The sequence below is a fragment of the Hypomesus nipponensis genome, chromosome 12, assembly GCF_054491055.1.
Source record: "Hypomesus nipponensis isolate SF chromosome 12, ASM5449105v1, whole genome shotgun sequence".
Classification (NCBI taxonomy): domain Eukaryota; kingdom Metazoa; phylum Chordata; class Actinopteri; order Osmeriformes; family Osmeridae; genus Hypomesus; species Hypomesus nipponensis.
This window is the reverse complement of record NC_140372.1, coordinates 2733535-2755262: the sequence shown is the minus strand read 5'-3', so window position 1 is coordinate 2755262 and position 21728 is coordinate 2733535. Positions and strand designations below refer to the sequence as shown.

The 21728-nt window shown below is 47.4% G+C and overlaps 1 protein-coding gene across 1 annotated transcript in view; it reads right to left on the bottom strand.

The window, feature by feature from the left end:
- The window catches only part of LOC146260661 (interleukin-1 receptor accessory protein-like 1), a 149924-nt gene that overhangs the window by 79137 nt on the left and 49059 nt on the right, over positions 1-21728 (bottom strand). The window contains exons 3-5 of the mRNA XM_084668460.1: positions 15601-15880; positions 3256-3442; positions 1703-1856 (exon numbers count right to left, since the gene is read on the bottom strand). Coding sequence (XP_084524586.1) covers positions 1703-1856; positions 3256-3442; positions 15601-15880 — 621 coding nt within the window. The remainder of the gene's footprint in view (positions 1-1702; positions 1857-3255; positions 3443-15600; positions 15881-21728) is intronic.

The following is a 21728-nucleotide window of genomic DNA, read 5'->3' as shown; positions in this document are numbered from 1 at the left end:
GTTCAGGCAAGGACGTGTATACCTATGTGCTGACATTTCACTTTGACTTCAATTATATTCCACAACAGACGGCATAGTCTAAGAAGATGACAGCCTGATAGATCCGATCACCACCTGTAATTGTCAATTCTTGCTCAACGGCTGCTTAACACCCAGGACATTTCTGCAATCCACAAGCAATCAGCTCCCGTCTTGAATATTGACAGGTTCATTTGAAAACAAATCGAAACTGAGAAAAAAAAAGCTTCTGAATAGGTTTTGGATAAAGGAGCGATGAGAATGCACAAACAGTGATGTTCTACGTTTAGTATTATCATCCATCATCTACTACCAGCCGTCCCTAAATGCTAAATGTATCCCGGAGCGAGAGAAAATAGTCCCCCAGGATGACATTTGAGGCTGCCCGGGACATTTGACTGATTACTAAAATTGGCCTTCAATGGAGCCTGCCTCTGTTTCCGTGGAAAACAATAAACTGTAATCAGATAGCCGTTAACGGAAACTATGTCTGACCTCCAATCCACTGTGTGATAGGGTAGCGGAACGCGAAAGCTCCTAATTCATCCGCTGAGAGCGTTTTGTACGTTTCTTTTCCTGGTTGGTGCTCGATATACACCGTCATAATAAACTATCTACAAATATCATCTTAACCCACTATCAGCTAACCCAGATCTAAATCTTAACCAGTTGTAGTTTATTTTATTGCGTGAATCTGTTCAGATCAACAACAGAGGAAAATAGTGTGTCCAAATGTTCTGTTTTCGAACAAAATTCAAGTGCTGTAACATGTTGCAACAAATGTGTGATGAATGACAAGGTGACATTTAACTTTTGAACAACTGACCAATCTTTAAACAGGAGACTTATCCTGTTTGGGGGGAGGGGGGGGGGGTCGCATCATTGGATGAAATTTGCAAAGACTGAAATGGATCGACTATAATGCTCATGACATTGATTGAACACTGTATAGGATTTCTCTCTAAACTGCCCAAGCGTTTACGACATCAACCTTGACTGTGGCAGCGTCGGTGAAGCGCGATCTACACTCTGTCACGGTTCTCCCCACGAGATAAGGAACTTTAAGTTCAAGCTTTAATATTTCAACAGTCTTCGTCAAGAGGAAAAGGTGCTGAAGCGGCGTTGTGCAAATTCGGCTACTTAAAGCAATTAAAGCAGAAAGAAGCCCAAACGACAGCGAGGTATTGACTGTGTGGCCCTGGCAAAAGAGTTCATGGACGGCTTTAAAAGAGAAGCACGGTTTATCGCTTAGTGTTGTCTTCTCTGGACCCCCTGCTGCCTTTATGGATTGAATCTGCTCATGCTCAAGTTCTCCACCTCTACAGGTTGGGCAATGACTGGTTATTCAGACAACGTTCTCTTATAAAATCCGAACAAAAAACAGGATGGTGCAATGGAATAACTGTGTCTTGAGTGAATCCTAATGATATTCCTTTGCAGTTTCACAACTCATGTACGTCATAACTTCCCTTCAGTTGTGTAAACAACTGCTCGACCGCCCGCAATGACAAAGCACAGAGTGCCTTTACAGAATAGGCATTACCATTCTTTTCAGTCTACTATAAAAAGGGGTGGGCTGTTTTGCTGACAACTACAGCATTGCCACATTCATCAAAGTCAATAACGAAACAATGAAAGTGTCATTTGGTGTTCCAGCTTGGAGCAGATGCAACCTTGTTCTTACCCGTGACTGATAGCTCGGTGGTCCGCCTCACCAGGAAACTTCCAAACTGTAATTCACACGTGTAATTTCCAATGTCATCTTCTCGCACTTCCTTTATCGACAGAGTATCTCTCCTCCTTGCGATGCTTTGTCTCCATTGCTTGGGCTTACATTCCTTAAGGTAAAAAGATAATACTAATTAATGGGGGGAGACCAGATGGGACGCAGTGTATCAAAGCCACCCACAGTAGCTTCCGTAAAGCACTTTTCGATGTGTCAGTGACCAAGATAGACCTATTGGAAAATGAGAGGATTTTCTTGTAAATCAATACCACTAATACATCTAACTCTACCATAGTAATTAGCCATGAAGAAACCCTTCTTCTGTAGCTGGACAGTCTTCTAATGGCTTCGACAAACATTGTGAACACTATCATGAAACATTATGAATAGAATAACCCTGTAGTGTGTCAACATATTTGGTGAAAGACTTAATTAACCTGTAAGGAAGTTCTAATCAAACCCTTGAAGCCATGCACTTAACAACTAACAAACTTAAGACATGGCTTTTTCATAATAAATATATATATATTACCTTATCTAGCATTTAGTATTGAACTGCAATATTGACTTTCTTTTCTTTAGGAAGCTTGATTGAATGCATGGCATCATGTCACATTAATGAATCACCCAGAGCATCTGAGTTGACTGGGGTGGGAGTGGATGCCAGTGGGAAGACTCAGCAGGGAGGACATTTCAGAAACTGGGGCCTTAGGCCTCATCAGCTCCCCCAAGGCTGGGAAACTGGAGCATGGTGGGTTTGGTTTCCACCTGCGCCTCTAAGGCCAGCCCCCAGAATTCAATCATCCCTGCTTCTAGGGCACAGCCAATAACTGGAGGTTCTGGAGCCAGAGTCATTATCCATCTTTTAATTTGATTTACCAGGATACAGAAGAAGTACCTTGGCCACCTAATCTGACACTCTCCTTCCTTTGATGAATTGGCCCCAGCCAATCCTGTCCAGTGTGCCTCAGCACGTGGGTTAGCGCAGACTCCACCGGTGGAGTCAGATGCCCTTTGGAAGTTTGGAGGCCCCCTCGATTACTCAAAAGAGGGAATTTAAGACTGGAGGAGTTGAGGAGGTTCTTAAGTTTCTCCTCAGATACTGTGTCACGTGTGAGAGATGTCTCAAGTGACATGAAAAATGGATTTGCTAAATCAAAGCTCTCATCATAGTTGATCAGAAGTGGTTGTTTTTCAGATATAGGCTGTGAATCATGGTTTGGTGAATTGACTTACTCTCATCAAGCAAACACATGAAGCGGGATGACTAACAACTGCCTGAGAGTTGTCATGGCAGCCCTAACTAGACTTCACACAGTGTGTGCTCACTTACAAAGTGATTGCAGATGACAGAATATAGCGTTTCCCCTGAAAAAGACACGTTTTATATTTTATTTCCAATATGGAACTCAACGTGACTATTTGTGACTTATCTGTGACCAATCCGTGACCAATCCGTGACCAATCTGAGGCATCTGCCTTTATTCACAGGAGTGAAGACGGAGTTTTACCTTGTACCACAAAATGTCCAGTTCCTTTCCTGGTTGCATATAATCCCCAATGTCCGGGCAGGTAATCTCTTTGCTTTTGCTTAGTTCCGCCTTCTCGAAGTACCGCATCTTGGAGTTGTAGCAGAGGTCAGTGTCGTTCTCGGCCACAGTCAATGACATGGAAACTTTAATGCAATATGTTGAATTCCTGCAAAAACACAAATCAACAAATTAATATTTTTCAATAGCTTTCATAAAGTCATGCTGTGTCACTTTACCAACACTCTGTGCCACCGTGGTTACCAACCTCTCTGGCAGAATTGCATCAATGCAGATGTGTAATGTTCAGATTCCTCGTCACACTGACTGATGATGGGAAACCAGTTTGACATTCTTGTCAAGATAAAATAACAACAACAGAGTTTTACTGTGTTCAGTCATACGCTAGCTTGTTGTCCAAATCATTACGAATACAGAGCTGCATTGTGTGTGCCCATGCATTCACTTATGAATACCAATGATGGGGAGGAGATGAACCTGGCTATCACAAATTATCAGTGCCAAAGACAAAAGAAATGTGTGGAGGATGGTGGGGAAGAGAAGCAGGTTCTAATGCAGAACAACGGTGTTTGAAGTCAACAGCGGCGAAGATTGATTGAACCCTTTGTTTCCACGCGTTATGCAGATACAGTGCAAGCTAGCAGAAAATTACTTGCCAGGATTGATGTTCTGTAAATAGCCAGCCCGCAAAGGAGAAGGACTAGTACAGGGAAGCTACAATGGAATGGGCAGAAAGGCTGCAGATATTCCTGCCTCCGTGCTTGCCAAGCCCCAGGTCCTTCTCTTTGCAAGGCCAGAATGCCCTTTGTGATCCTTTCCACACCCAGATGGATGGAGTTGCTACTGTATGATACAATTGCCATGCTGGGCCTTATTATCGCTCTCTGCATTGTATCGCTGAGACTGGTCAATAAGTATTGGCCTGCAGCAGAAAGATCTCCAGCACATCATGAGGGGGGACAAGGAGCAGGCGTAGAGCAAGTCAACTGCAACCTCAGCCTCCATAGCAGTTCTCAATGTCATCCATCACACCTGGTAGGGATCGGGTTGACACATAGGAGGTGGGGTTCACATTCGAGAGAGGACTTGTTCTGGTCGAGAAAATCTTAAGCAAAAAATCCATAGGCTTCTTAGATCAATGGGCGACAAGTATCGAGTTTATTGGGCGCTTGTGCAAAGTGGGTTGGGGAACAGTGGTACAAAGGCAAATGCTCCCCTTTCAACTTAGTGACTATACTTTGCTCTCCTCGTGGTAGTATTTCAAGTAAGGCCAGTCTCATCCTTAAGCCCAAAGGTGAGGTAAAAGATAATAAAACTTCAACTGGTAAACACACTCCCTAGACCAGTGGGTCTTAACCCTGGTCCTCAGGGACCCCCTGTCCTTCATGTTTTAGATGTTTCCCTGCTCCAACACACCTGATTCATATAAATGGCTCGTTATCTAGCTCTGTAGAAACCTGGTAACGAACATGAGTTGGAATGAATCAGGTTTGTTGAAGCCCGGGAGTCAGATGGCTGAGCGGTGAGGGAGTCGGACTAGTAATCAGAAGGTTGCCAGATCGATTCCCGACTGTGCAAAATGACGTTGTGTCCTTGGGCAAGGCACTTCACCCTACTTGCCTCGGGGGAATGTCCCTGTACTTACTGTAAGTCGCTCTGGATAAGAGCGTCAGATAAATGACTAAATGTAAAACATGCAGGACAGGGATTCCCTGAGGACTAGGGTTGAGAACCACTGCCCCAGACCTTGATCAGCAGAGCCAACAAGCTGGCTGCATTCAGGAAGTCTCAGTGTTAATTTCCGGGTAAAGCTGGTTACACAAATCGAGCTGAACCAACAAACAATTATAAACACGTTAAATCCTTACATAATTGTGTGGCATTAGTCGCCTAGTGGATTAGCACACAGTGGTCCTGCTATGAACAAACACCCCCCCCCCCCCCCTCACCCTCCCATCCTCCGCTGGGCAGCACAGGCTGTCCGATTAAGTGTGCCCATTTTATGAAGCGCGGATGCAAATCTGACATGATGTGGAGATTATCCGAGACAACTTAGACCAGATGGACACCTGTGCAAATGAGATCCCCTGGGTCCTTTTCCCTGTTAAATATTCTGGGCAGCGCTGATAAACTTGCCCGTGGGGAGAGAGGAATTGTGTCATCTGGACGGTGAGTGATCGATGGTCCGGGCCAACTCTTTGTCCTACAATGTCTTTCCAATGTTTTGCATCCGTCACACTGCCTTTTAAGCAGGCGAGCCAGGTTTCCGTCTCGATTAAAGCAGTTATACCGTATATTCGTAAAAGCTAGTCTTTGAGCAAAGAAAGAGCGGAAACAGTCCGATCCGCTCGCTCCTCGATTTTAGCGGTCAGGTTAGCTAGTGTGTGTTTGGAGGAAAGTGGTTATAACGAAGGCAAATGGCAGGAACATAATGACGAAAAACGTCAGTCCAACTGTCAAACTAAAGTCAAGATGTGCAATGTCACGGCAATGACAGATAACATCCAGCGCATATCAAAGCGGAGAAAACATTGGCTGACACTTTGCACAAACTGCCGGAGGCAGAATGTGGGAGCGGTACGTGTAAACAGGGTGTTGATGTCACCAGGTACAGCAGAGGAGGAAACTGATAGGGGTCAACTAAACACCCGAGCTGGAAAATAACAACTAATGTCCCCCTGTATTGACACTTTCCAGGTCGTTACAACTCTTCTAATATGTACTGTAATAAAAGTATATTTTTGGGATCAATACTTATAAGAGTACAACAGTATTGTATAAAGAGGGCTATCACTGTCAATTTAAAATCATATATGATATTCAAATGAATTGCGTATTAGTATAAAATGCCCTTTGCGCTAAGGATATAATGTCATAATTTAATTCCATTCTTTCATTAAGTCTATCTTTCTCACCCTTTGCGTGACATAATTTTCCTGCCTGGTTATAAGACATGCCCTTTAACTCAGTGACTGTTCACTCCAATATTAAATAATAATTGATTTGGGATTCTCGTGAGAATCTAGGGTACCTGTGGGAAAATTAATAAGGAAAATTAATGAATCTCTTAATTAAAAGATCCTCTCTAATAGAAGTGGATAACGAATGATTGCTGACTTTTCATTAGAGCTCGTGTTCGACTAACAACAACGCAAAGCTTTCTGTTGTCAGCTATCCACCACAGAGAGAAACTATGTTGGTCGATATGGGAGCTTCCTGTCAGAGTCTGGTAAACTGCAGCCCTTAGCTTGACCTGGACACCCCACTCTCTCCCCCTTCCACCCTCTTCCCACCCCTACATGCTCCCCACCCTCAACCCTCTCCCGGCTACTTGGCACACTTGCATGCAGACGTCCACAGACACTGCTAACATCTGCCTAGCCCTCCCGAGGGTGGGACAAAAGATGTATGCGGAGGGTGCATCGTGGGAGGCAGCGTGGGGGGGGGGGGGGTGGAGCAGTGGTGTTGGAGGATCTTGCTCATGGTAACATGCCTGTATCTCCCAATCACATCAGATGGTGTGTCCAAACCAGGGGTAGCAGATCACCTTAAATCAGTGTTTTATGGCTGGCGCATTATTTATGACCCAGAAGAAGGTCAGGGTGTGTGGTGGAAGGACTGGGGGCTTACCTGTGGCCCCCCTGGACCATAACTCACCTGTCAGCACGCGAGGTCGGCTGATTAACGGCATGCTGCCCAAATCTGACTGTGGGCCAGCTCGCCCCCACTTAGCCCCTGTCTCCAACTACTGCCTACTGCCTCTGATGTTTACTGACTCTCTCGCTCTCGCTCTCTCTCGCGCTCTCGCTCTCTCTGCCTCTCCCTCTGTTTTTCACCCTCTCGCTCTTTAGCTGTACAAGAAACATATTTGAAAGTGCTTAATAGACTGTATGTCAAGTGACAGATAACACGCTCACACACAGGCAACACTCTGTGCTACTGCTGTTGTGACTGACAGAAGATGACGGATGATTGATTACACACAAACTCACTACTTACAATACTATTATGTTGCCAGTTATTCAAACATCTCCGCATTTGTTACATTAAAATCACAGAGCTGTCATTCGATTATTATTATTTATTTTTTGGCATCGTTGTCTTAATAGTATGATGGAGAAATTCAGGGACCCTCAACTGACAAGGATCTGGAAAGTTCTTCTGCTGTGTCTCTTAAACATGCAGTGTGCATTATGCTGTTGATGCCTTGGGGAAGCCCCCCTCCCCCTCCTGTATTTCCCAGCCTCACTCTGAATTCATAACTAGCATAAACAATTTGTCTCCATTGCATTTTCTCTACGCGCTGCTGCAGCCCTGTTTGTTTCTCCTTCAGGGCTGATGTGATAAATGACCTAACCTAACCAACGTTATGCAAGTTACTGGAAACCCCATGCATCACTTTTTATTACAGAGCGACTGACCTCATGTGATGAGGTAAATTTGACATGTTTAACCCTCGTGCTGCCTTCGGGTCACATGACCCAAAGGTTCATAACGAACCATCGTTGTGTATATCCAATTTTACCCAATACAAAAGCAAATAAAAATAATTCTTTTAACCTTCAAAATGTGTGGGGGGTCTGAGACAGCCCAACGGTTAAAAGAAAATGCTTCACTTTGTTTTTGTATGCGGTAAAGTTGTCGCAAATGACGGTGGGTCACAATGACTGATGGGTCAAAATGACCCGAAGATAACACAAGGGTTAAGATTGATTGAGCATTGAGTTTGTCTCAATGACTTAGTTCTCATTGCCTGTAAAAAAAAAAGTTTATAATCTATATATATAAATTGTATACGATAATTTAAACATATAGTTAGATATTACACTACAAATGGCTATTTTACCCTGACAAACAACTCCTAAGTTCAGCCAGAAAAGTTCCAACCACCTCCTCTCAGCACATATCTTCCCCCCAACTGACTGGCAGCCGGCATATTGTCGACGTGTCGCTCAAAGCTATGTCATTTGTGCGTCGGAGGAGCGTGTGTGTGTGAGCGTGTGCAAAGGAGCATATACAAGGGAGGGGGGGGGGGGGTGGAAGGAAAAGGGGGAGGGTGGGGGTGGTGGGGGGGGGAGAAGGAGGGAGGGTGGGGGTGGTGGGGGGGGGAGAAGGAGGGAGGGTCGGGGTGGTGGGGGGGAAGGAGAGAGGGGGTGGTGGGGGGAAAGAGGAAGGGAGGGTGGGGGTGGTGGGGGGGAAAGGAGGGAGGGTGGGGGTGGAAGAGGGAGGGAGGGGGGGGAGAGGGAAGGAGGGAGGGTGGTGGGGGGGAAAGAGGAAGGGAGGGTGGGGGTGGTGGGGGGGGGGGAAAGAGGAAGGGAGGGTGGGGGTGGTGGGGGGGAAAGGAGGGAGGGTGGGGGTGGAAGAGGGAGGGAGGGGGGGAGAGGGAGGGAGGGAGGGTGGTGGGGGGGAAAGAGGAAGGGAGGGTGGGGGTGGTGGGGGGGAAGGAGAGAGGGGGTGGTGGGGGGGAAAGAGGAAGGGAGGGTGGGGGTGGTGGGGGGAAGGAGAGAGGGGGTGGTGGGGGGGAAAGAGAGAGGGGTTTGGGGGTGGAAGAGGGAGGGTGGGGGTGGGGGTGGAAGACGGAGGGTGGGGGTGGGGGTTGAGATGCCAAAGTGATTCTGCTTGGGGAGCGGTTCTGACATTTTGTCTGGCAGATAAAAACGACTATCAGATATGAGCGAGAAGAAGGTCAGCGTCTTGCTGCTATCAGGCAGCGCTGCTCGCTAGCGCTGCTCGCTAGCGCTGCTCGGCATCTTGTTTGAGGTCTGCGTGGCGCTGAGGAGCCGCTGGGGACCAGTCGCTGAGGACCAGCCGCTGCTGCAGCAGCGCAGGCAGGGAGACGCGAAGCAATCACACCCCCCCAGTGTTTACCGTGGCATTTCTGAGCTGTTCAAACAGAAGGAGGTAAAGGAGAGGAAGAGAGGGAGGGAGAGAGAGAGAGAGGGGGAGAGAGAGAGATGGAGAGTGAGGGAGAGAGAGATGGACAGGGAGATGGAGAGGAAGAGAGAGAGGGAGAGAGAGTGAGATGGAGAGGGAGGGAGAGAGAGATGGACAGGGAGATGGAGAGGGAGGGAGAGAGAGAGGGAGAGAGAGAGATGGAGAGTGAGTGAGGCAGAGATGGACAGGGAGATGGAGAGGAAGAGAGAGAGGGAGAGAGAGTGAGATGGAGAGGGAGATGGAGAGGGACATGAAAATGGAGAGAGATGGAGGGAGATATAGAAAGAAAAAGAGAGAGGAGGAGAGATGGAGGGGGATAAGGAGATAGAGAGGAAGAGAAACTGAAGCCATACACGGACAACTACAAACACAGATACTGTGCCGACCATGCCGACCAGTAAGGCCAAAGACCTAAACTACAATTCAATGAATACTCTTAGTAAAAACTACTTAGTGTCAAGGACATAGTCAATGTCTGTCACTGCTTTAGAGGTGTGCAGATCATTTCTAGAGTCTGATGTCATATGTGTGAAACTCAACCAGAGTAACAACCGTCACCCTGACAATGACCCCCCAGCCCCGGCACCTCCGCCTCACCTTTAGGTTTCCCAGAATCCCTTGGGGGTTACAGGTTACACTTCATCGAATGTAATTGAAGGGCAAGAGTTGGACAAATCTATCAGCGAGAGCGTGAAGGGTATATCATAAATTGGTGCGGACCTGAGCACAGGCATCCATCCGGTGGCTGAAATTGTAAACACACGGAGCAGGCCTGGCCTCCGTCAGTACTAGCAGAGAGAGAGACAGAGTTTACATGCTGCTGTTAAACTGTCTGGGTTTAAGGTGTCCCACATCAACGCATCCATGTCAAGAAGTTTGCAGGCTAAAGCACCTGCCTAATCTCATACCTAGATGGAAATCTTGACATTGATGTAAATTACTTAACTTTTGAAGGCTTGACTAAAGTTGACTACTTTCTGCACCAAGTGGACATTACCTATTGATACAAATATATGAATCATTACATTTAGACATTTAGTCATTTATGAGCACGCTCTTATCCAGAGGGACTTACAGTAAGTACAGGGACTTTCTCCCCGAGGCAAGTAGGGTGATGTGCCTTGCCCAAGGACACAACGTCACTTGGCAAGGCCGGGAATCGAACCAACAACCTTCTGATTAATAGCTCGACTCCCTAACCGCTCAGCTATCTGATCCTTTTCATCATCCACCCTGTCAGCCAGGCCCATGCCAGACCGTATGGTTGGTGCTTAAAAGGCAGACACACGAGACTCAAACACAGATAAACAGGTCCAGCATGCATCACTTCATCACATCACCCTCCTTAGTTTCAGCCTCTCATTGGCCGTGACAGGAGGGTTGGATCAGAGGGACAGGGTGAGACTGGCCCTGACTGGCTGGGACTGACAGAGTGCTGTGGACATCCCATTTGAACTGTCACTTCACTGAGAGATCACCACTGGGATCTGCGCAGGAATACTAATCCAGGTCCGAGGAGAAACACACACACACACACCCTACACACACACACACACACACACACACACACACCCTACAAACACACACACACACCCTATGTGTGATGACAGCCTGAGCATGGCAGGACATGCAGGGAGGCCGTTATTACCGGCGCAGCCACACGCATGCTGCCAGCGGTAAACAGCACTACCAGGAGACAGCCACATGCTAGCTGGGACCCCTCCCTCTCAAGGCTTCCTCTGTCCCAGCCACATCTGTCAGGTCGCTGACAACATAATCCTCTCTTTTTAACCATTCCTAACAAGGATGGAGCCATCATCGATCACCTGGGATGTGATCATGCTGGCACATGGAGTGTGTGTGTGTGTGTGTGTGTGTGTGTGAGTGAGTGTGTGTGTGAGGAGTCTCACTTAAAATAAAAAGTAAAAAAAGGACATATCAATACACAAGAAAGAACACAGGATTCTACAGTAACACACACACACACACACACACACACACACACACACACACGTTAAACACACGTGCACACACACACACACACACACGTGCACACACTCACTCACACACACACACACACACACACACACGTTAAACACACGTGCACACACACACACACGTGCACACACTCACTCACACACACACACACACACACACGTTAAACACACGTGCACACACTCACTCACACACACACACACACGTGCACACACTCACTCACACACACACACACACACACACACACGTTAAACACACGTGCACAGACACAGGCCTACACGCACTGTGCTCTTCTGCCGCCCCAGATGCTTTGCCTCTGTATACAACACAGTCTCTGGAGGGGGAGCATCTGAGCACTGACCTTAATTTGACACTGAGCACTGCTCATCTGCTGCCCTCCTGTCTGATGGGAGCTGCTTTCCCCTCCTGGCGTACAGCGTGTGTGTGTGTGTGTGTCAGTGACAGCATCCATATTTACACGTGTGTGCATATGGGACGAGTATGGGTGTGTGTGTGTGTCGTATGGGTTGCTGCCAGTTATGGTGTGTCTGTGTGCGAGTGTCTGTGTGTGTGTGCGAGTGTGTGTGCGAGTGTGTGTGTGTGTGTGTGTGCGAGTGTGTGTGCGAGTGTGTGCGTGTGTGTGTGTACGAGTGTGTGCGTTTGTGTGTGTGTGAGTGTGTGTGTTGTGTAGCCAGGGTCTGGTTCCTCTCAGACTGTGAAGCTGCTGTCAGGGGGCCTCAGTGTTTGTGGCGGTGCTGGTACCCTCTGACATCACCTCTGACATCACCTCTGACATCACCTCTGACATCACCAGGAGCTGCAGAGACTATATGCCTGCACGCCACGGTAACGGGGTGGGGGAGGGGTGGGGTGGGGGGCTGGGTCAAGACCAGGGAAGGGAGGGGAGGCTGGGTCAAGACCAGGGGAGGGGTGGGGGGCGAGTGTTGGGGGGAGGGGGTTGCGGGCATGTGAACCCCCTAATGTTTGCTAAATGACTCAAATGTAGAAGTAAACAACTTGCATTTAATTATAGTAGGTCTCCAAAGTCGTCATGAAACATGAGACTCATACAATCCGTTTAGTTTACTTTGTCAACAGATGGTGTCCATCCTGTGGATGCATGATGGACTGAGGGTCACCATGCAAACCATCAGCAGCCCAGCAGAAGCCAGCGCTCTCCAAAGAAGGCACTGTCACTGACTGAGGAGCCCACGCAACTTTCTAACTACCAGACAGAGATGCGTCTGCTACAGGGAAAAAGACAATGATTCATTTTTCATTTCCCCAGCTGAAGATTCTAATCCTCTCGCTTCTAAAAGAAGAAGGCTGCTTTTTCGTTCCCCCCTCCCGCCCCCCCGCCACCCCCCCCCTCCTTGTGCCAACTGCCTAATCCAAATTTGATATGTTAACATAAGCAAGCGCCATATGCAGGCAGAGCTACTCTGGGATCCCACCAATAAAACAAAAAGCCAGAAAATACTGACTCATCTATAGAGATGTTCATCTATTGTGTAAACCTTGGGATCTCCCGTTGGCTCTCTATACTCCAGTCTTTTTCTCTGAATACCAACATAGTAGTGAATATATTTAAGGATACATTAGTTACCGTGTAACAACAGAGTAATTCATGTAAAAACCATGTAGGGAAAACTATGCTAACTTTCCCACAGAGCCTTTGGCCAGCCCATACAATCTGCCTTCTCCTTCTCCTGAGTAATGAGTCGTACAAGACGAGACGACCTATACCTACAAGGTTAATAAGTTATTACTATATCATTATGCATACACAATATTTAACACTTTCCCCCAGTTTACTGGGTTAGGGGCTACACAGTCATGCAGCAGCGATGCTTAGTGACAAGCAGGAAGAGAGTTTACTGGCTTGAAAGGAAGACTATTAACGCTTCTTTTTTGGGGTTCAGCGGAAAGTTACTTGAATAAGGTCATACATTGTTTGACTCTGCGATGACGTTTTAGAGGAAAGTTTGACAACCTGGGAAAAGAGCATGGTGTAAACCTTGCGTATTCATTAACCGCTTTGTGTATTCATGTAATTACTAATAAACTGCTACTCAGTGGCTCCTTGGAACATAATTACACTGGATTACATGGTTCTTGGATGACTTCCAAGGTAACAGGAGAAGCTAATATACGCTAAAGGAAAAGGTTAGTCAGACCACGTGGCCTTAAAAGGACGTTACGAACATGTTCGACGACTGCGGATCCATGTTAAAGTGGCTGAAAGCATGTATTTAACTAACACATTCTAGATTCAACTGTATACCGAATAAATGAAATGAAGGAAACGTTGCAAACGACTCCTACATCCTTCCAGTTTGTTTGTCTCGCACATGTTGATTTAGGAAGAGAGACCCTAATAGAAACGTTCCTGACGCGTCACACAAGCATGTTCCTGTGTTCTCCTGCATGTTCCTGTGTTCTCCTACATGTTCCTGTGTTCTCCTGCATGTTCCGTGTGTTCTCCTGCATGTTCCTGTGTTCTCCTGCATGTTCCTGTGTTCTCCTGCATGTTCCTGTGTTCTCCTACATGTTCCTGTGTTCTCCTGCACGTTCCTGTGTTCTCCTACATGTTCCTGTGTTCTCCTACATGTTCCTGTGTTCTCCTACATGTTCCTGTGTTCTCCTGCATGTTCCTGTGTTCTCCTGCATGTTCCTGTGTTCTCCTACATGTTCCTGTGTTCTCCTGCATGTTCCTGTGTTCTCCTACATGTTCCTGTGTTCTCCTGCATGTTCCGTGTGTTCTCCTGCACGTTCCTGTGTTCTGCCTGAGTTCTGCATGTCTATCAATCTCCAAAATGGTGTGTGAGACGACTCAATGGTGCTGCGATTTGAGCGTGGGCCCTAATTGGTCTTAATGGTTGTGAGGCCTTACAAAGCAACACACTTGTCCAAATCAAATCTCCAGGCTCCACTCTCAGCATGATTACACAATAAACTCAGAGCTGAATGATTGTGTTCCACAGGCGATGCAGCTAGGGTGGCAAGAGGAGGATTGTGGGATTGGCACGTCTGCATTCATTCTCTGGTGCCCAGTCTCGCTACTCTGGTTCAGAGAGGGAGGGGTTGTGGAGGGGAGGGAGGGAGCGAATGCAAATGTTAGCTCTGAATGGCAGGGTAAATTCTCTCAGCTGAATTGAGCTTCTGATGGAGGGAGGTCACAGTGGCTGTGCTACTGTGCCTTCAAGAACAAACTCAATCACCTCTCAGTGACTGAATAACAATGGGGGTGTGAGGGGACATGTGCACACACACACGCACACACACGCGCACCAACACACACACACGCGCACCAACACGCGCACACGCACACACACACAGAAGCACTTGCATTGCTCAGAGCCAAGAATAGCGTTTTCCTCTATTTCAAAAAAGAATTTACTGAAAGGAACATTTCCCAGTAATTGGTGATTTAGTCATTCGCGTTTTTCTGGACAGGGAGAATGTTTAATACGTTTGGTAGTTAGTCTAACCTTTTTGCTTCCTGAAGTCAAAAATTGAAGTTATTACAGACCTCTGAAGACACCAAGTTTGACCTTCCACTCACCTGAGCATAAACGACCTTTAAATGAATGAAATCATCTCTCCATATGTGCTGGGCAGCCCAAGACTTACAACATTATAGAAATCATAAATCATGCGATTGTCGGCTCTCTTTTTATTTGACAAGTGAAGGAGGTAGATAGGGGGCTGAAGGTCTGTCTCCCTTCTCCCTTCCCCTTCTCTCTCCCTTTATCTCTCTCTCTCTCTCTCTCTCTCCATTCTCCCTTTATCTACCCCCTCTCTCCCTTTATCTCCCTCTCTCCTCTCTTTCCTCCCCACCTTTCAGACAGTTGCATTACTGTGCTGTTCCCCTCACTCCTCCATTGCTTCAAACTCCATGCTCGCTTCAAAAAATAAAAAAAATAAAAACACAAGTTGTGAAGGAAGAAGAGTTATGGCTCTGCCAATGGCACTTAATACCTTATTGTCCCCCTGAGGAAAATAAAGAAATAATTTTGCATGTTAAGTGAAGCAGGGGTTTCTCACAGAGGGCCACGGCTGTGTGGACCCAAGTCCAATGCTCATTTGGCTAGAGATTAGAGAATTCATTAGAAATCTAACAGGGGAGGACTTTAAACCACCATGATTAATGTGCAGCGAGTACCACAACCTCTTCTCTTCCCTACTGTTTCACCGGGACTGCAGGGAAAAGCACTGATAAGGACTAAAGTAAAAAATAATGACATCCTAATGAACACAGTTTGAGGGAAAAAACTGCCGTAGATCACTAAGAAAATATGACTGGATGGAATACAGCTGAATTGCGTGTAGCATGGCCCTGGATGGTGTTAGGAGACGACTGACATCCTACCGTACCTCAAGACGCAGGAGTAGTGTCCTCCGTCCTGAATTTCCGTCGGTCTGAACCATATCGCGTCCTCCTCCTTGCTCATTCGCGCGCCGTCAAAGCTGATTGGTTCCTCAAAGTCGCCGTGTCCTGTACTTTTGTACCACATGAGGCTGAGGCCAACGCTCTGTGCATGGCTGTAGTTCGCTCTGATATATCCATAGAACAAAGCACACTTAATCCTTACAGGTTCCCCTAAAAGCACTTTGTATTTCAGGAGATCCACCGACCAATCCGTGCAGCCGTCCACTAAAAGAGGAAAACACAAAGGAAACTGGGGTTACATTTACATCACATTTAGTCATTTAGCAGACGCTCTTATCCAGAGCGACTTACAGTAAGTACAGGGACATTGCCCCTGAGGCAAAGTGCCTTGCCCAAGGGCACAACTTAATTTTGCATGGCCGGGAATCAAACCGGCAACCTTCTGATTAATAGCCCGATTCCCTAACCGCTAAGCCATCTGACCCCAGTGTGTCTTACTGTGGGTTACTGGGATTCTCCTTCTGCAGTATTCACAACATGGGGTTTGATGAAATCATGAGCACAGATGTACCATGGCAAACGGCATCGGTGTTAACAGTGGGGACATGGATAGTCAAATGTATCCTTGGTGTTTAGTCCTGCCTGCATGTGCTTCAACAGCCCAGCCAACAACCCTTGTAGCTTAATAAACCACAGCACTGGGATGACCGTGACAATGTGTTGATCCAAACATATCCCCCATTCCTGCTCTGGCAACCCATGTGCAGTGAAACACCTCAGACAAGCAGGGGCCGCTTCCTAAATGCAGAACCATATCATCCGCACCCCCTGTTCCCTTGCCAACAGTGGGATCAGTCTGTTAAGAAGGAGATGGTGCAGTTCCATGGCTTGGCCCTGCAGAGGGCTCAGGATGGGCAAGGAAGGCTGACTGGTCATCCGACCATCCGACCATGCCAGCGCCTAGCGCAGTGGCACCAGCTGTGACCTAGTAAGCAGCAGGGAAACGTAGGCATGTGGGGGGCAGAGGAGGGAGACACACAGCAGACAGGGAGGGAGGAGAGAGAGAGAGAGAGAGAGAGAGAGAGAGAGAGAGAGAGAGAGAGAGAGAGAGAGAGAGAGAGAGAGAGAGAGAGAGAGAGAGAGAGAGAGAGAGAGAGAGAGAGAGAGAGAGACAGAGACAGAGAGAGACAGAGAGAGACAGACAGAGACAGACAGAGACAGACAGAGAGGATCCAAATGTGGCTCAACTGTCACCATCGCGTGACGGAAGGAAACTGGGACGGTTAAGCACTAGAAAGCCTCCTGGAGTGAGGCTGCTGCGGTTGCTTCAAAAATGACTGGACCTCCAGCTCTGCCGCCTTTCAGCAAAGTAACCGCAACCTCTCTCTCTCTTTCCTCATTTAGACCAATACTTAATCACGTCATCATTTTTATATATAAAAAATGAAGAATGTTTAGTATCTTTATCTGGTGTGCTAATACTGCACATCGTCCTTCCACCCGCCCGCCCACCCGCCCGGTCTGCCTGCCCTCCTGTCATCCTCTCTGCTTCACACATTTCCTACAGGATGTGTACTATAATCCCCTGAATTAGACGGCTTCAGTCGTGTCGGCTTCTTTCCCACAACAGTTTAGTCTCTCACGGCTTTAGCACCGTCCCAGTTGTGACATCCGGCGCTTTTCACCATCCACAAAATACAATCGCCCAGTTTGAAAATGAAAAGCCTCTTTTTGGATAATGCTCATCCACGAAAACGTCCTGCGGGTCACTCAGCAAGGGTTTATCCATTACCATGTCTAATATCGCCCACCGTCCATCAGTCAATCATAATCCCATTACCTGTTAGAAATTATTCATGAGTAGTTGGTTGACATTTGGCTTAAATTATACAGGGGTGTTTCCGGTCTGTAATGCAGCGTGTCTATCACTCTTAATGGAGGAGGAATCCCAACACTGACCTCCTTCCTCCTGACCTCCACCAAACCAAGAACAACTTGATTGATTCTGTCAATACATTCACTCCACCTTGCCCGAGTGACTGATATGAATGGGGGCCAAATTGCAGATCCAATTGTGGATAGACAGACTATCTAGATGTCGAGGGTTGAATTATCTTGATGGAATTCATCTGGGAACTGACCTCCTAAACAAGCACAGGGACGATTTTCCATCAAGTCCAACCAGGCCCCGAACAGGAAGGGTGGAACAGGACGGTGAGGTGAGCCCTGCACGGCCTGGTGACAGTGAACTGAGCCCTACACGGCCTGGTGACAGTGAACTGAGCCCTACACGGCCTGGTGACAGTGAACTGAGCCCTACACGGCCTGGTGACAGTGAGGTGAGCCCTACACGGCCTGGTGACAGTGAGGGGAGCCCAACATGGCCTGGTGACAGTGAGGGGAGCCCTATGCGGCCTGGTGACAGTGAACTGAGCCCAACACGGCCTGGTGACAGTGAGGGGAGCCCAACACGGCCTGGTGACAGTGAGGGGAGCCCAACATGGCCTGGTGACAGTGAGGGGAGCCCAACACGGCCTGGTGACAGTGAACTGAGCCCAACACGGCCTGTTGACAGTGAGGTGAACCCTATGCGGCCTGGTGACAGTGAGGTGAGCCCTACACGGCCTGGTGACAGTGAGGTGAGCCCTATGCGGCCTGGTGACAGTGAGGTGAGCCCTACACGGCCTGGTGACAGTGAGCTGAGCCCTACATGGCCTGGTGACAGTGAGGTGAGCCCTACAGGGCCTGGTGACAGTGAGGTGAGCCCTACATGGCCTGGTGACAGTGAGGGGAGCCCTACACGGCCTGTTCCCCTTTGCTTCACCTCATGCCAGCCAGGGATCAGCCATTTTCACAATCTGGTCACACAGCATCGTAAACCCCCGAGGTACAAAACGTGAACGGAATTGATTGAATCGACGCAGAAGCTAATATCGCCAGAGGAACCCAATCTGCTAATGTCAGCGAAATAAACTATTTTCCTCTCTGTGTTTCTGTCTGCCCCTTCTATCCCACTTTTTTTTGCCATTACCTTTTTTCTTGCTTCAACCCCCCCTCCACCTCCTCCCCCCTGCTCCTCCTCCTCCACCACCCCCACCTCCTCCCCCTGCTCCTCCTCCTCCACCACCACCTCCTCCCCCTCCCCCCCTGCTCCCCCTCCCCCCCTGCTCCTCCTCCTCCACCACCACCTCCTCCACCACCACCTCCTCCCCCTCCCCCCCTGCTCCACCTCCCCCTCCTCCCCCTCCCCCCTCCTCCCCCTCCCCCCCTGCTCCCCCTCCCCCCCTGCTCCACCTCCCTCCCCCCCCCATCCTCCCATTAAAACAGCTGGCAAGCCCAGCTGCTGAGCACTCAACAGGCTCGGCTAATTGTGTTTTCATAAATGTTTTATTTACAAAAGAAACAACTCAGGAGCTAATTAGCACAGGGGGGGGGGGGGGGGGCGTGTGGCTAGCACCGTGTCCCATGACTCATCCAGTGCCATTTGGGATAATTCCATTGTGACACTTTTCTCTCCGTTTTGGTTATTTATCATGAGTGATCCCTGGCTCTAGCTATTTTGTAGCGTGGCTACAGCCATGATGATGAGGGGGAGCTTCAGGGGAGAGCTGGAGGAACGCCTTGTGATGACCTCTGACCCTCTGGGTCATCACTGCACCGCGCCACCATAAATATCTTCTCAGAAAGATAGCCTAGCTGGGTAAGCTGACAGTCTAGACGGCTAAGATTTATTTCTGTGTAAATTGGATGTCATTAAGGTTAGAGGATTTCAGGTGTAAATAGCAGCTAGACTTTAATTTAAGAATCCTAACTTTTATTCTAAACTGCAACACCTACAACTGAGATGCTAACATTGACAAGTTCTCAAGGTTATTTCCTTGTTGACATAGCAACAAGGGGGACTAACATTGCTAATCAAGGATTGACTAATTAAAGCATGGTTTCTGTGCAGTTAGAGGAAAGTCCATCAGCAATTAAAACGCTGCTGGAAAAGGTCAAGATGGTTTTGCACAATCTCCTTTTTAATTGATTGATAATTAACTTGGTTGTCTTATGACAAATCCCCAGATTTAGCGATTTTAAATGAATAACTGTGTCAGATAGGGTGGAATCAAAAGTAACACAAATCAAATAGTGAAATACAGGGAGTTAAAGGCAGTTAAAACTCAAAACATTTTAAAGGAGTCAAAGTAGAAAAATACGTACAAAATCCCCCAACAGGCAAGTCATGTCTCAGCAGTCAGACAGAGCCGGGCTTGTTTGCACTAAAGCGCTGCGGCTCCGCAGAGCCATCTGTGATGGGGGAACAGAGGGAACCTTATGACACTGAACATCTGATGGCCTTTCTCCATCCCTGCCACGCCTATCAGCGCCAAGATTAAACACGGGCCATTTTCTCCCCCTTCCCTCATTTTTACAGCTCTGCCTTCCGTCTTTCCCTACAGTTAGATAAAAGTCCACATGAGTGATGCCCCCTGTCTCTCGATGTCTCCGTGGAGACGGAGTGGAAACGGTGTACTCGCTCTGTTACAGGGTATTTATCATTCTAAAAGGTTGTCTCCGTGATTAAATGGGAAAACACTGCGGATGATATTTTAGACTTGGACAAGGAACATTTTAATGAAATGGTGTTCAAAGGGTATTATTGGTGGCGTATTTGATGTGAGGAGAAAGGAAAACTAGGAAAGAAAGTTCTTTGTGACGTGAAATTGTTTGGTTATCTCCAACTAGAAGTTAAGTTCATAAGTTTAAGGGGTTCATCTCATTTTTTCGAAAGATAAGAAACTTGTAACAAAATATCTTGAGGGGAAGACAGTAGATTTTTTAATTATTTTTTTACGATAGTGTAAGAATAGCTTTCTGAGAATGTCAACAGTTTAATTAAGTGCATCAAGTAGGCGTTGTGTAGATAGGTTCTCCCCAAGTCTATCCAGACAAACCATGGACCCTGTAAGGGAAGCAGCACTTACAAGACACTGGCACGTTATTGTTCATATCAGTTAGCCAAGATACATCAGAGTTGCCTGCTGGCAACAGGGCACAGATTGATTTAACTCAATTAAATGGCCCCTCTAAGGACGCTCCCAAGCATCTGTGGGGAAGATGTAGGAAAGATTTACAAATGATAACTATAGCAACTGCTTTTCAAGGGGTAAAACTGTGTTAGCCAGGGTGCAAATCAAATGGCGTCCATATGATGAGAAACAGGTGGATTTGGCTCGGTTCACACAGAGTAATCCCTCGAGGCAGCGCTCTTAAATCTGCAGAATGAAGCCCAAATATCGCTCCTTGTAGACGCAAGAACTGGCATACACAGCTAACTGCCAAAGCAATTTGGATACTGTGACCGACAGAGTGGGGAGAGATCCAGTCAACCGCCTCCCTTCTGATTGCTACTGGCTGAGATGGGAATGACCGGTATCAACTGATTCAACAGGCGGAGCTCCACTACTCACGCTAACGTATCAATCCGATGACTGTCAGTTTGGTATTGCTAGAAAAGGGCAAACATTTTCTTTGTAACAGTATTTAGTTTCACGTTTGACCACAAAGTAAGCACAATTTTGGTTCGCCCCACCAAATCTCACTTAAAGGTTTTTGGATAAGTTGGCAGCCTTGCGGAGATGATGTTTTTGTTGGGAAAGTCTACTTCATCAACAAACATGGGGGATCAACGGGGGTTGCAGGTATTATTAACGTGTTAACCGTAAACTTTTACATGGACGACCTGTCGAGAGTTTAAAAGGGCAGCCAGTCCATAAACTCTCTCGAATGTTGTGTCATTTGCAACTGCCAGGCGTGGCAGCTTTACGGCTGTCCCCGACCACGCGTGCCCTCTACACATACGGTCAGAGATGGTTGGGTCGTAAAGGAAGGTTCCAGACCCATATGAGATACTTGTAGGTATGGATTACTTAAATATTTACTGCAGGGTGCAGCCCCACAGCCCAACATGCAAGGCTATCTTCTAGGATATCTTGCAAACCTTGTGATCCCTACGATCTTTAGAGAAGGAACATTGAAATCACAAAAGACCATGCCTTGCTCAAATTACTTTGTCATTTGGCAAAGCTCTAAGACGAGTAGGAAGTTCAAACTTCCCAGACAGTTT